Source organism: Trachurus japonicus, chromosome 15 (genome assembly GCF_045865225.1).
Source record: "Trachurus japonicus isolate A0001 chromosome 15, Traja_1.0".
Lineage (NCBI taxonomy): Eukaryota > Metazoa > Chordata > Actinopteri > Carangiformes > Carangidae > Trachurus > Trachurus japonicus.
In genome coordinates this window covers 17,984,992-17,998,806 of record NC_140921.1, presented here as the reverse complement: position 1 = coordinate 17,998,806, position 13,815 = coordinate 17,984,992, and the positions used below count along the sequence as shown (strand labels likewise).

The following is a 13,815-nucleotide window of genomic DNA, read 5'->3' as shown; positions in this document are numbered from 1 at the left end:
GGATAACTTACTCCAAGCTAAAGCCTGCTTGTGTGCTTTACCATGGGGTGAAGACTGAGTTGGATGCTGTCTCATCAGAGCCTAATAGGCAATATGAAACCCAGCAGGGAGCAGAATTGAAGCCTCGGATTTGGGTAGACACAACTTGAAGTGTAGATATATTTGGATTCATTTACAAGATTTTGTTCCACTTCATTTGAGATTATTATTCTGCTTACTTGTGAGAAGTTGCGAGAAGTGTTTTGTCATTTGATAATCTGTCGCGTGACGTGATGAGAAATGAGTGGAAGACGGAGAGCAACAAAGCGAGAAGACAGATCGAGAGAGAGATGTCACTTTCTATCACGTCTGCGCGCACAAATCCATTTTAAGAACACACTCGTTTTGTCGCCAGATATGTGAAGATTCTCACTTAAGTTATCTCGCTTGTGCTGATTATTCGCTTCTGTGTCTCTCTGTTTCTGTCTGCCGTCGACACCTCCTGACTCGCATGTTCGCAGTTGAGATAAAAAGGTTGGCTAAAAATAAATTCCTTGTTGTAGTTCAAGGTCAAAGCCGGTACTGAAGGGGAAAAAAAAAAAAACTCTTTCTGAGGATCTATATTTAAAAAAAAAATTACATCTCTGTTTTGCATGTGCCACCGTTTTTATGCACAGGCAGTGGCATCCCAGATCAAGTTATTTAAAGAAAGAGCGACAGTTGGTTTGTAGTTATTTGTGCACTCGGTGTATGCTGATTAATCCCTCTGTGTATCTGTTGCTTGCTTTTCTTATTCTTTGTTTTCTCTGGCATGTGTCCCACGGTTTTAGCCCTAATCTGCTCCATGCTGTTCACATTTCGCTCCGTCCCAGGCTGATTGAGTCAATTCTCCAGCTTGCTCTGCCTGTCAGGTACTGAACCGTCTATATCAGTTTCTGCTCCTTATGTTCACATTCGACATGATTTAAAGCAGGTTACACCCGTGTCACCACTGAGCATCTCTGCACCTTCCTCTTGAGAGATACCGAGGCAAAGACAAGATGCGAGAAATGATGATATGTGATTAAATGTCAGTTTTCGCCCAAAGCAAAGACCTGTATGAGCTGCATGCATTTTAATTGGCCGGTGCAGTACACCAGGCTGTTCCTGTCATCCCTCATATCCGTGAAGAGGAGCGCTATCATCTGCTGCAGAGTGGCCTGTTGATCCTCAGCCACTTGTAGGTCAGTTTGCTGTGCCAGCAGGGATTTCAGGTTGGAGCCTTGTCCTGTTCCCTCCGTCTCCTGCTCGACACTACACTACACCCGTGTAGTAGCAGCTGCCCCCACCCCCCATCCCACACCCCCACCCACCCACCAATGTGTCCTCGCTCACCAGCCCGCTTCTTGCCCTCCCCCTTCAAACTCAACTCCCTTCACCTCCATCCTCCTTACGAGAAAGGTGTGAAACATCACCTTCATCCATCATGTGTATATACAGACACACACACACACACACACACACACACCTCTCTCATGTGCTAAAAATAAACTCCTATTAGTAGCAGTCTGAGCGTTGAGGGGGTGGGGAGGTGGGGGGGTGGAGGGGGAAAAACTAGGTGTGACTGGTGGAGAAAGAGAAGGAGAGAGGAAAAACTAAAAGGGTGAACAAGACCTTGGTGCTCTCGAATGTGTGAATGCTTGCAGGTTGGGTTGGTCTGTCGGGTCCACAAAATATAGACATGACCTCACCCCAGGATTGTGAGGGATGATTTAATAGCTGAAGTTTGGTTGCTTGTTGGCAGACATCGAACAACGATTTCACCAAACAGGGAGCATGAACGGGTGAACGATTTGCAACTACCACAGCTGGATTGTGACAGAGTGTGACAGACTATGAATATTTCATCTTCCAAGCAAATATACAGTCACTTCCATTATTATATTTTCACTATTTTTCACTTCGGTAGCATTATTTCATTCCCAAATAAAGAATCGCAGAATATCTGACTGCAATTTTAACATACATGTCCTGAATATGTGGTGAAAACACTCCAGTAAACCCAAATATTAGAAGAAGACAATATATTTGATACTGTAATTAGCTATTGAGGCAAAACTACATTGATTTTGTCATTGAAGACTGGATGTGAAGCCAGCTTCGAGTAAAACTTTCTTAAAAACGTTTTATACATTTTGGCTCAGTCACTGTTAAATGCATTATGTCATAATTCTCCCATTTGCCCTGAAAATTCAATTGTGTCTTTGTAGCAGCTACTGTGGCAGCAAGGACACAGAGCAGCAATATACAGCGTGGGTTGTCTTTGTAAATGCAGTGGCTGCAGGAGAATACCATATCTCACATGGTAATGTGAGGCTGTGACTGTCTGTCTCTGTCTTGAATCCCAGTTTAAAGTCAGCTTGCCCTCTGTAATTAAATTAAGGCCATTTTTTTTGTTTGGAACAGGACAAAATGTCTTCTTTGATAAATTTTTTATAAGGTCTAGGATAATGGATAATATCTACTAGCTGGAGAGAAAAAGTTTTGTCACTGTATTTTCAGTCTTGTGAGAACAAATGGTTCATTGGCTTTTTTAAAGAAATGGAGAAAGTCCATTGGTGGTCATAAAACATTTCTATGCTTTTTTTTCAAGTAGAAGTCTTGTATTTATTTATTTTTTCTTCTTGTATGTGGAAGCAACAGAGTGCTAAATCTATTTCTTTGTGCGCCTCTGTCCATGGTGCTGAAATATAGCTACACTTGTGAGTCCTTTATCTTTTAACCTTCAACTTCAAGTAGTTTCTGCCTTTATGAAAAGTTTGCATTTATTGAACAACCGCATTGTGCTGCTGTGATTGGTGATTGATTGATTTCTTTTTTCAAAGATATGTTCCAAAGTTGCTGAGAGTGCTGTTTCTGTAGCTAATAGGCTGAAACGTCCATTACTTTATTAAATTATCCGTTATATATCAAGCTCACAGGAACACTACAGAAACAAGACTGTATTTAGGATTTGCTGCATATGCACAATAAAAGTAAAGTACACAACTTAGATATAGTTGGTGCATTGATTACATATTTGCACACATTCACGCTTGCCACCAGTGGCAGTGAGGTGACTTCCTCCTGGTCTCTGACTGTTCATGTGGAACATCTTCAACCTTTTTCACCGCTCTCTGCATTACTGCTCCCTAAACACACAGACCTACATCAGCAGATGTGTCCAGTGTCCTCAGGTTTCCCTCAGCAAATCCAGGGAGCCCCACGGTGGCCTCTATGTCTGCATGTCTGGGTCATATGTTAAAATGAAGCCTCTATAGAAAACATCTGTTCTGTAACATTATGCCATTGTAGCACATGGTTCATATTTGCCCACCTAGTTTCTCATCTCTCTTTTACTTCAACCTCTCCCCTCTCATTTGTCCATATCCATCCATTCCTATTAGTTTTTAATGGCTGTATCTTGGTCTGCATTTTCCAGAAGCTGTTGCATCATTACCGCCTGCGTTCCTGTGGGAAAACATAATTATAATCACTCTTGGCAATTTATCTAATGATCAGAGTAATGCAATATTTAATACCATTTCAGTACCATTTGTCAGTTGTTATATGATGTTGGGAGGAGCCAGGTTTCTGGATATCAGGAGGATCAACAGTTAGTCCTGGCTTTCATTAGTGTTTGAAGGAAAACTTGCTTATACATAACAAAGTATGTGCAGGGGAACTCCTTTTAATAAACCTGAACGCCCAGCGACCACAATGTCCCATCTGAAGACATGATTAAAACCTCCTTAAGGCTGATTCCCTAAAGTGATCAGCAGTATCGAACGCAGAGCTGAGGTTTAAGAGCAAGAGTAAAAGATTAATTGTCAGTGGCAGAGCAGTAAATCATTTAGATCTTAAAGAACCAGACTGGAGTTGGAAACATTTGTGTTCCTGAAACTGATGACATGACGGTATAGTAGATGTATTATTCATGGGCCAAGGTAAATGTATACTTGGCAATCCGAGTGGAGGATAGAGAGAATAAAAACAAGGATGAGACGTGTGTGTGTATTGTGTAACATATGAGTAGCACACAGATATTAACAGTGTTGTGGCCACGCAACACCCCCAGCCAGTCAGTCATTAAACACATAGGCAAGGTGAAAACAGGTTAGTAAGTTATTGATCATTCCTTGAGATTAATGAAACTCCACCGTCAGGCACACATGCACTTGAGGTGCAGCCGCACACACATTGAGTCACTCAAACTCACACAAACATACAAACAAGCGCCACACATATGCCCTCATGCGTAAAGATTTACAGCCCATGACTTGAAATTCAGAACATTCAATTTACACCTTAATGACTTGTTCTCAATTTTTCAGTTTTCTGGGGAAATTTTTAGTAGTATTTTGATAAATAATTAATTTTCTAATCATCTCTTTCCAGCCAGCCCCTCTGTCATTAAAGGCTAACTAACTCAATGGAAGTGTATTTTCCATCCTTGGTTGACAAGTTCGCCTGGCAGGTGGATAAATTTACTGCTAACTATAGCTATCACAGCAGTGAATAAATCTAAGCTAACTATAGCTATTAAATGCCTCGGGCGTCTCATATCAGTTACACTCCCTGTGCTGCATGGATGTGAGCTACAGCTGACTTCACTTAACACAAACTTCAGGGTTTGAACCCAACACAAAGACCAGCGGTGTTGACTCTCTTTTCTTTCTTTCTTTCTTTTAACCCATGCACACAGTGATTTCTCTATGCACTCTTCACTTTTTCATCACACACACACTAATGATACATTTTGGGGTTCAGTATCTTGCCCAGAGACACTTTGACATGTGGACTAGAGGAGCCAGGAATCCAACCACTGACCTTCCAATCTGTGTCTTTCTCCCGAGCCAAGCCAGCCGCCCCTAGTTACTCTCAGTCTTGATCTTGACCTGAATAACAGTCTGATTCTTTCTTTAATTAATGAGATTTTTAATTATAGAAGTTTGCAGAGCCTGATGCATCTTAAAAATGTACTATAACTGTAACTATATTACTGTAATATAAGATAAACCAGTAACATTTTGAGTATTTAGACTTAAAAATGATCATTGATCAATCATTGTAAAAATAGCTGCCTTTTTGTATTTTGTAGAAGTTGAATGGAGATACAGTATATACTCCATACAGTGGATGTCATGTCACCACAGTGTTTTAATGTGGCTCTGAGCTCACTAAGAATCGTGCAAAACCGAGCATGAATCACCTCATCCATCAAAGAGGTGCCACTAGAAAAATACAAAGTAGGTAAAGCATCTGACACCTCAGCAAGATTAGAAAATGGTTTCCGTGATCCGAATAATAATCAGCTGTTTTGTCACGGTTGGTTCATGTTGTTTTCTCACCACAAAAAAAAACCACACTTGCGTCCATCTGGAAGATGACACCGCAATTCCAGGCAGTTTCGGTGTGAAGTTTGGATGACATCTCTCTCAACTGTTATATACATATTTGTTGGCTTATGTAAAAAAAATACTGTATATGAAACAAATCTTATTTACAATTTTAACCAATTCAGATGGCTGATTTAATTAGATTTATGTATTTATTCAATACCAACTCCTGCCGCCTCTTTTTTTTTCTCCCTGTCTTTCTCTCTGAGTCACACTCTTTATAATGGACAGTAGAGGATGGGAACAAAGAAAGGATGCACATCAGGCCTATCCACCAGGGAGGCCAGTGGTCAGAGGCACTAAAAGTCTGATGGTCCCCAACTGGGACAGTGCTGTCTGTTCCACTCAGCCATCCAGGCATGAGGAGGCCAGACCTCGGACAGGGATGACCTTGAGAGACTGTGAGGCTGACCTCCGGTCATCACGGCAGAGAGTGGGTGAGAAGAGGGTGAAAGCAAAGGGAGGAAGTGAAGGAAGGTAGATAGAAGTGGAGGTAGAGGCGGGATGAAAAGGATTGTGGTGATAAGAGCAAGCTCTAGTGAGGTGAAAAAAAAGGAAGTGAACACACCAGTGGAAACCAAACCAGGGATAAAGATTAGGCTGGTGGAAGGGACACAGCTAAAGGGAGATAGTGTAGAAGTTGAACGTGGCCAGAGAGTTACAAAATGTCTTTTATTTTTCTACACAAACATGTCAAGCAGATTATTTTTTTGTTTTTTTGCCTTTGTATTTCTGCAGTCCTTCCCCTAATATTCTCTCTCTCTCCTCAGACTTTGTCATCAATGTGTTTCAGTGTCATCTGATAATAATGAATTTCATGGCATGTGAGGGTAAATCTACATTTAGCATAAAACGTGTTTAATAAAACAGGATGTTTGCAAAGTATTTCATAGATGAACAAATAGATTAGATAATTCAGATTAAAGAGAACTTCAATGGGTGGCTTCAATGAACAAAGGCTTAATTTAGTCGATAATATCAATGATGACTCACAAAACAAGCACCCCTGACTTTTCTCTGATAAATAAAGGCACAAGATAAAATTAAAACAATCTATGAGCAGATTAAATAAAGAAATAAATAGATGGATAATTTTATCTTGTCCCGCTGAGAGATTTCATCACTATCATTCTTGAGTGACAACAATGCCTGACGTCTCTCCGCGCTCCATCACTGTAAATGTGTCGCTTGCTTGTCATTTTCTCGAGTGGCACTTGTCTGTCATCTTTTTCTTCTGCACCCGCTTGATGCCTGTCAGTCATTTGTGAGCTCTAAAAGTGTATGTGTGCGTGTGTGTGTGTGCGTGTGTGTTTGTGTGTGTGTGTATAACCGTGCCTCTGGGTTTTAGAGTTGAGAATGATGATGTCTTACACAAGGGCATAGGGTTGCATATGGACAGTAGGGATAAGTCGCTGATAATAGTTGAATGAACACATTGGCACTGTTTGGAGTTAAGTCATTGTATCACTCCGATTTTCCCTCCCAGAGGCTATGTCTCCAAGACAACCAACATAGGCATGCTAGCATTTGATTGGCTGCAAGGAGGCTATCTGGAAGCTCACATCATGTACAAATATCGTTCGAACTGTCGAACACAGAGGGGATGATAGTGGATCAATGAGCTTACAGTGGTCACTTATCAGCTTCAGTCCAGACTCGATCACTGGCAAAAATGTTGTACTTCATTTGACTTCCTGTCCTCTGCAAATGGCATCAGGAGCTTTTTAACCTTAGAGCATGAGCAATAGCACAGCCAAATTAAAGTGAACTCCTACTATTGTCACTCTTAATCATTGTCATGCATCACTGGATTTGCAGCATTTTACTGTGGTTTCTAAATGTAGATTCAAGAGGGGAGGAGGAAACTGGTACGTTTGGTTGATTTTTGATGCAAAAATAGTGTTTTCCAAAAATAAGTAATTTCCTCAAGTTTACTCTTTCCTTGTTACAGTAATTTATTAAAATATAGATCATGAACAATTCAGTCGACAGCATTAAGTAGTTTGTCTTTGTTTTTGGAGCGGAAGGAAAGAAAAATGTAATGTTGTATTTATTCTGTTTCTTGTATCCAAATTAAAGCAGCACAGCACACTTTAAATGTATAAAAAATCCATGTAATGATTTGTCTTACGTGTTTTATATAAACAAAAACAAACACATTTTCAGAGGTTGAATCTGCTACTACATCTACTACCAAAAGGATGAGCAACAAGCTGTAGTTTTGGCAGCCTTCATCAACAAGCAGCATGATTTTACACCGACCATCGGTCTGAGCACCTGTTAACTTTTTTTTTTTTTTAAAGATGATGGATGTCTCATTTTGTAATGGAACAGTAACACACTCCAGTCTTTTGACTCTCTTCCACAGCCGTGTCCTCTCGTCCTCTGTGAAAGTCAAACATATTAAAATCATATTCATGTGGAAGACAGAATATACACTGCATGGATGATCCGTCATGCCAAAGTGTTCCAGTTTCATGTCTTATTAATACTGTGATGTCCTTGAAAGGACTGCATGAGTACGCACATGGATGTTAGACATGTCAACCACTTCACGTTCGTCATCCTCATCCTCATCATCACCCCAGTCAGACCCTCCCCTGGTTTTTCCACCAGGTATTCATCTCGGTGTCACTTCACACTGTCCTCTCAGTCGAGGTGGTGTGTTCAGCCTGTTCCCGCTCTCTGTTCTGCCTCCTTCCCGCTGTTCTGTCTGCTCGTCTGTCGGCGAGTCTGCATGATGTCAGTCTGACTCCATCTCCCGTTTTCCAAAGATCCGAGCCTATTGTGGGTGTGTGCGTGTGTATGTACGCTCACACTGACACACACACACACATATACACACACATGGGGTACGTGTGATCTCATCAGTTCCCACCCCCGGTTCTCCAAATCTGATTCCTCTCAGGGCTATTTATAGATGTGGAGGCCCACTCCACACTGTGTAACACGTCATGACCTGTGTTCCTGCCTGCCATGGTGAAAAAGGAGCACAGGACACGTTAAAGCAATTTTATCAGGTGTGTTTGTGTCTGTCTGTCTGTCTGTGTTCTCTTTATAGCAGTTTTCCAGGAATTGAACGCTTGCTTACTCACCGTCGGCTTTGAGGTTTTCAGTTAAGACTCACCCATCCTGTGTTAACATTGTGGGTACAAGGGCTACATGCAAAACAAAACAAATCACATTGCAGTTATTTTGACAGATATTGCCGTTGTGATTTTAGTTGGAAAGGTCATTATTATATTCCCTCAAAGACTTCCACTGAGAAGTGTATTAGATAAAACGCACAAAAGACAAAAAACAAAACAATGACAGCGATTACAGTTAGAGATGGAGCAAATGGATTGTTAAAATGAATAAGGACGTAGATTCACACAAATCCAGATTAACTGTCAAAGTAGTTACACCTTCCCTCACTCCAGGCAGAAACAAAGTGTCACCAGTGAGAAAATGAACAGTGATTATATTTATATTAACCTACATAGTCCTCAAGAGTAAATGTAAAAAGATTGGATAAAAGCCATCCTGTAAATTAAACTAACAGTCAATGATATTCTGAAATCATTTTTTATCCCTATGTGTTGTATGATATATAAAATATATAAATGTATCTCCTCTGTTGTGCCTTACAGTGCCACAATTGAACAAAAACAATTGGATCCATGCAGGAAAATGTAATTTTATTGCTCACAATAGTCCAAAAGATTGAGTGTTGTTTAGCTACTGTTTGTGAATTAGGGTTGCAGTTGAGATGTATTTGCCCAAGTTTTGAGGTATGTGTCTCACACACAGACTGACATTGGATGTGAATGTAACTTTGGTTGTTGTGCTCGCATTGAAAAATGCTTAAAAAATTCAATTACATCTTGCAGAATCACTATCCTCGTCGGTCTGGATAATCCACAAAGCTGGCTGTCAACACATTTTTATAGGAGCTTTGGTGTTTCTTCTGCAGAAATGACTCCGATGAAAACTGTTTACAGCCAAGTCTGTGAGAGACATTGTTTATAGAGAATCATGCTGCTGTCTGGAAATGTAAAATGTCTTTTTCGGAGCAATTCAACCCCATTGTTTTGGGATGCAGGCAAAAACATTTCTGCATGGCTGGGCTGCTCCAGGAAAAATGTATTTAATGCGATCTGGCCAGACCCTTTATATAAACTTTCACACTTTTTGGGCAGGGGCGACAGAGGACAGAGAGGACAGTCGGTGGCCCACAGGAGAGGATAAACAATGACTGAGGTCAATAGAGAGCGGTGTACATAAAAAGAAACCCAGAAAACAGGGGTTGATCATGATTATGACCGATCGTATTCCTGCAGGCGAGGATTGATTCATCCAGCCTAGAAATAGAAGTCTCTTCAGACAAATGTAGTACAGTATGTTTACTTCAAAGGCGGAACAGAGGCAGGAAGAGGATTAGAAACAATTATCTTCTGGGAGCCATATGCAACTGTTCTGTGACATAACCCTACTCAATGTGCGTGTGTTTGTGTGTGTGTGTGCCTGCTCTGCAGAATACTAATGGGCGCCATGGTAATGAGGTTTGTCATGTCCACAAGGTCTGGTATTCAGAGCACTGCAGAAACTTAACTGTGTGTGGTGGAGCACACACTGCACTGTGTGTGTGTGTGTGCGTGTGTGCGTGTGTTTTTGAATAAGTGTTACTTTGTATATTACATGTGCGCAGGATCAATACATTGGCCGGCGCAGTATAATAGATGAAATGGGAGTGTGTGTGTCTGTGCCGGTGTCACCAGTACCCGGAGCTGAGTGAAAATAATAGGGAAGATATGTGTGTATGTGTGCGGCTTTGTGAGCACTCAAACCTGGGGAATTGATGTTATGTGTCGTGTCCATGACGACAGCCTCTCTCTCCCTGTTTCTCTGCCTCTCTCCGCCAGTTCTTTTCTCCCTCACTCGCTCTCTTTGGTGACAGTTGACAGGTTTAACACAATGGAGCATTTGACTGGGCCTGTGTGAGAGACCATTTCTCCTCTCCTCTCCTCTCCTCTCCTCTCCTCTCCTCTCCTCTCCTCTCCTCTCCTCTCCTCTCCTCTCCTCTCCTCTCCTTTCCTCCCCAGATATCTCCAGTAGGCTATATCTAACTCTTTAAGATAGTCGGTTGCACATATCGACTCATAAATATAATATAAGGCACAGGTTTCTGACCTTCATCTTATTTGTATTTTTTTTCTTTTCTTTTTTTTTTTTGCTTGTCTGTAATTGTACTGACTGAGTTTTTTTTTCCTTGTGTAGTCGAGGCAGATTTGTCCTTTACTATAGGTTGTATCATTTTGTGCCTTTTTAGAAACTGCTGAATCAGCATAGCGTCAGCTCCATGTGCTTGTTGTCATTGTCCTCTCGTCCTGTTGTCCACTGAGACATCCGTTCAGATGCCAGCGGACGGCCTGTGAGCCCAGCGACAGTATTTTATCCTCAACCAGACTCGTACAGTATGAGTCAGTCAAATATAATGAGTGATGAATTCAGCTGGCAGTTGGTTTATTCAACAGAGGAGGTGACACACGGTGAAGATGTTTCATGTGCTGTCATTAGTCACGGCGTGTTTGTTTTGTAGTCTTTCAAGGACATTTTGTTGCACTGGTAAAACGGCTCAGGGACTTTTACATGTGATGTCGGGCGAACCTGTGACTCTTATAAGCTTTTTCCTCTCCTTGTCAAACACCAGGGCACCCAGCTGTGTGCCAGACTTTATGCTCTGCTCACTTAAGGGATTGGCTGAGGAGATGAGGAAGCAGACTTGGCACCAATACAAAAGTTCTGCATGCTTTGATCACTTTAGTGGATACATGAAGAACATTTGAAAGTCACATGACAAACAGCTTCATAGGGTCAGAAGATTCTCTGCTTAGTCGACTGTCTTTGTTATTTTGAGCTGTGTTTGTGAAAGAGAAAGCCAGAAGCAGAGCCTGAGATATTGTTAGAAAGTCTTTGAAATATATGTAAATGTTTTAATCTGCACTGACCTCTAGTGGAGGTTGATTGAAGTTGCACTTGTTTTATTCAGCGTCCAGTGACAAGTGTGTGAGAAACTTTTCTCCATACGTGTCTGTTTTGCGATTCCTCTCTGCACCCGGTGTTTTCCTAATGCAGCTGCACCTTGTATATTTTCTCTGCAGCTCAGAGACTCACTCCTGTATTATTTTGTAATTCTCTTTACCTCTCTTACAGTCTTGTTGGTCTGTCTTGCTTCCCTCGCTCGCAACCTTCTTTCTCATTCTCTTTCTTCTCTCCCAGTAGGTTTCTAGCCATCCAGCACCTGCTCACTGGCACTGTGAAATTCAAAGTTCATTCGCTCTGCATTCAATATAAATAATACATTGTTTATTTCGCATCCAGCATGCAAGCCTTTTTTTTGTTTTGTTGATACTTTATTGTGTTTGCTTGTCGAGTTGGGTATTGGGAATTTCCGACATTCTTATCCCTATATCTCTTAACAGCTGTGTTGCCATTTACTTTAACTGCATTTGTTTGTATGCTGTGCTGGCCCACCTGTGTCGCTGTTCCACAAGTAGGCTACTGTATATTGTCAAGGGGCGTAACAGCCACTGATAAAACAATGGACGTTTATGAGACATACTGTCAAGACAGAGACTATATATAAATGATTGACATAATGGGCCTCATTCAGACCTGCTGAATAGTTAATTGAAAGTAGGCGGCTTTTTTTGTAAACCTTTACAATAGAAGCTAAATCAAGTAAACAGGTGGTGCTTTTATGTCTGTTCATGTGTGTACGGTGGAAAAACCATTATGTGTGTGTTTACACCCACAGAGGGAGGGGAAAACCCAGTCGTGCAGAGGTTTACCTCTGAACATTAGGTGTCCCGTAACACATAGTCACACGTTGCCCAGTAATTGTGATCGCTCGCCTGTGTTGGTTATGTCTGAGGCCATAGAGTGTTGCTTTCAGGAGGGCATTGGAGGTTTATATACCGTCATCCTCATGTCAATATTCCCCATGTCTGTCTACTTTTTTACGAGGAAAGGTGAGTGGCACTTTCTTAAAGCAAAGTTTACGTGATTTTTGATTCCATGCTGCATTTATGGCTCGTCAGTGGACCAAATGTTGACATTGTAGTACAAACCAATGAGATTACATTACATTATATCTTAGTGTAAAATAAGTGTGAGTGCATCAACCGGGTGAGCTTATAGTCTCTTTTGATACATGTGCAGAATGAATGTATTTTCTCTGGTGCTGCGGTGTCTGATCTTTGCCCCTTGTGCCCACTAGATGTCCCAGTCTAGCTGACCCAAAAACTGCTCTCCTCAAGTTTTACAGTAAAACCATCTCTTCTATCATGTTCTGTTATATCTGTATTGTTATATCTGTGGGGCTCAGCTCGCAGTGTGACATGGGGACTAAAGAGGGCACGTTTGGCCAGACACCTATCTTGCTATCGATTCCAAACGTATTCTGCATGCACGTCCGAGCCCTTGCATGATGTCAGAGTGTCAGGTGAAATTACCTATGTGTGACATCTGGAGAGTGAGCGTGATCGCAGTAAACATAACAATTTTCTTGAGCTGCTCTCTATTCTTGGACAGCGTTTGCTATATGTGTGTGTATACTTATGTGGGCAGCTCTCTTAACCCTTTGATGCACAACATGGGTCTAAATAGACCCGAGTGAGTTTTTTTGTGCTATATCTTTGCGAAAAATTTATTTCATCATATAGAATTCCAGGTATTCCTCAATTAACTTGTTTTTGATCATAATACATCCTTATTTTATTTTTTACTTTTTCACTTTTTTAATAAAAACACATTTTGTATCACTACCCCTCTAATGCGCAACATGGGTCTAAAATGACCCACATTCATTTCCAATGTGATTTCATGCTGAGTGATAGTTTCTTTGCTGTAACTTTTGAAATCTATCTATTTTATGATTGAATGTTCCAAGTATTATTTAATATCTTGTTTTTTATTAGTGGGGTCATTATTTCCTTTTTTCATTTCTAACTTGTGAACAAAAATTAACAAAAATGTCTCAGTGAGTGGACCGGTTGAAAAAACAAGTATAGCAAGAATACTTTAATTTTAGCATTCCCTCACTATCTATACCAACAACAGACCATTATTTCCTTGATTACAATAATGACTAGTCATTACCTGTCCTTTTCCCCCATTAATAGCTCTGTTGACATATTCTACTGTGGTCAACAGCTAACCATAGTTCATTCTATCTGAGTAGGCTATTTCAATGTTATATCTTTGAAATCACTGCACAGTATTTATCATTTTCTTCAGTAAATATTCTTTTTTAAGCACATATAATCATATTTACTTGTTTTACAATTATTCCAATTTACCTAAAGAAACATTTGATGACTCATTAAAGATAACTGTGCATAATTGATAAGGTTTTAGTTACCTTGAATAAGTAGCT

The 13,815-nt window shown here is 40.7% G+C and overlaps 1 protein-coding gene across 5 annotated transcripts in view; it reads left to right on the top strand.

Moving 5' to 3' along the window:
• LOC146973506 (A-type potassium channel modulatory protein KCNIP2) overlaps positions 1–13,815 on the top strand; it is an 85,091-nt gene that overhangs the window by 43,534 nt on the left and 27,742 nt on the right. Inside the window, exon 1 of one of the 5 annotated variants that reach the window (XM_085800118.1) lies at positions 12,352–12,409. The exons of the other annotated variants lie outside the window; for them this stretch is intronic. Within the exon in view, the coding sequence (XP_085656244.1) occupies positions 12,367–12,409 (43 nt within the window). The 5' untranslated portion in view covers positions 12,352–12,366. Of the gene's footprint in view, positions 1–12,351; positions 12,410–13,815 lie in introns of those variants that run through there. 5 annotated transcript variants of the gene reach the window in all.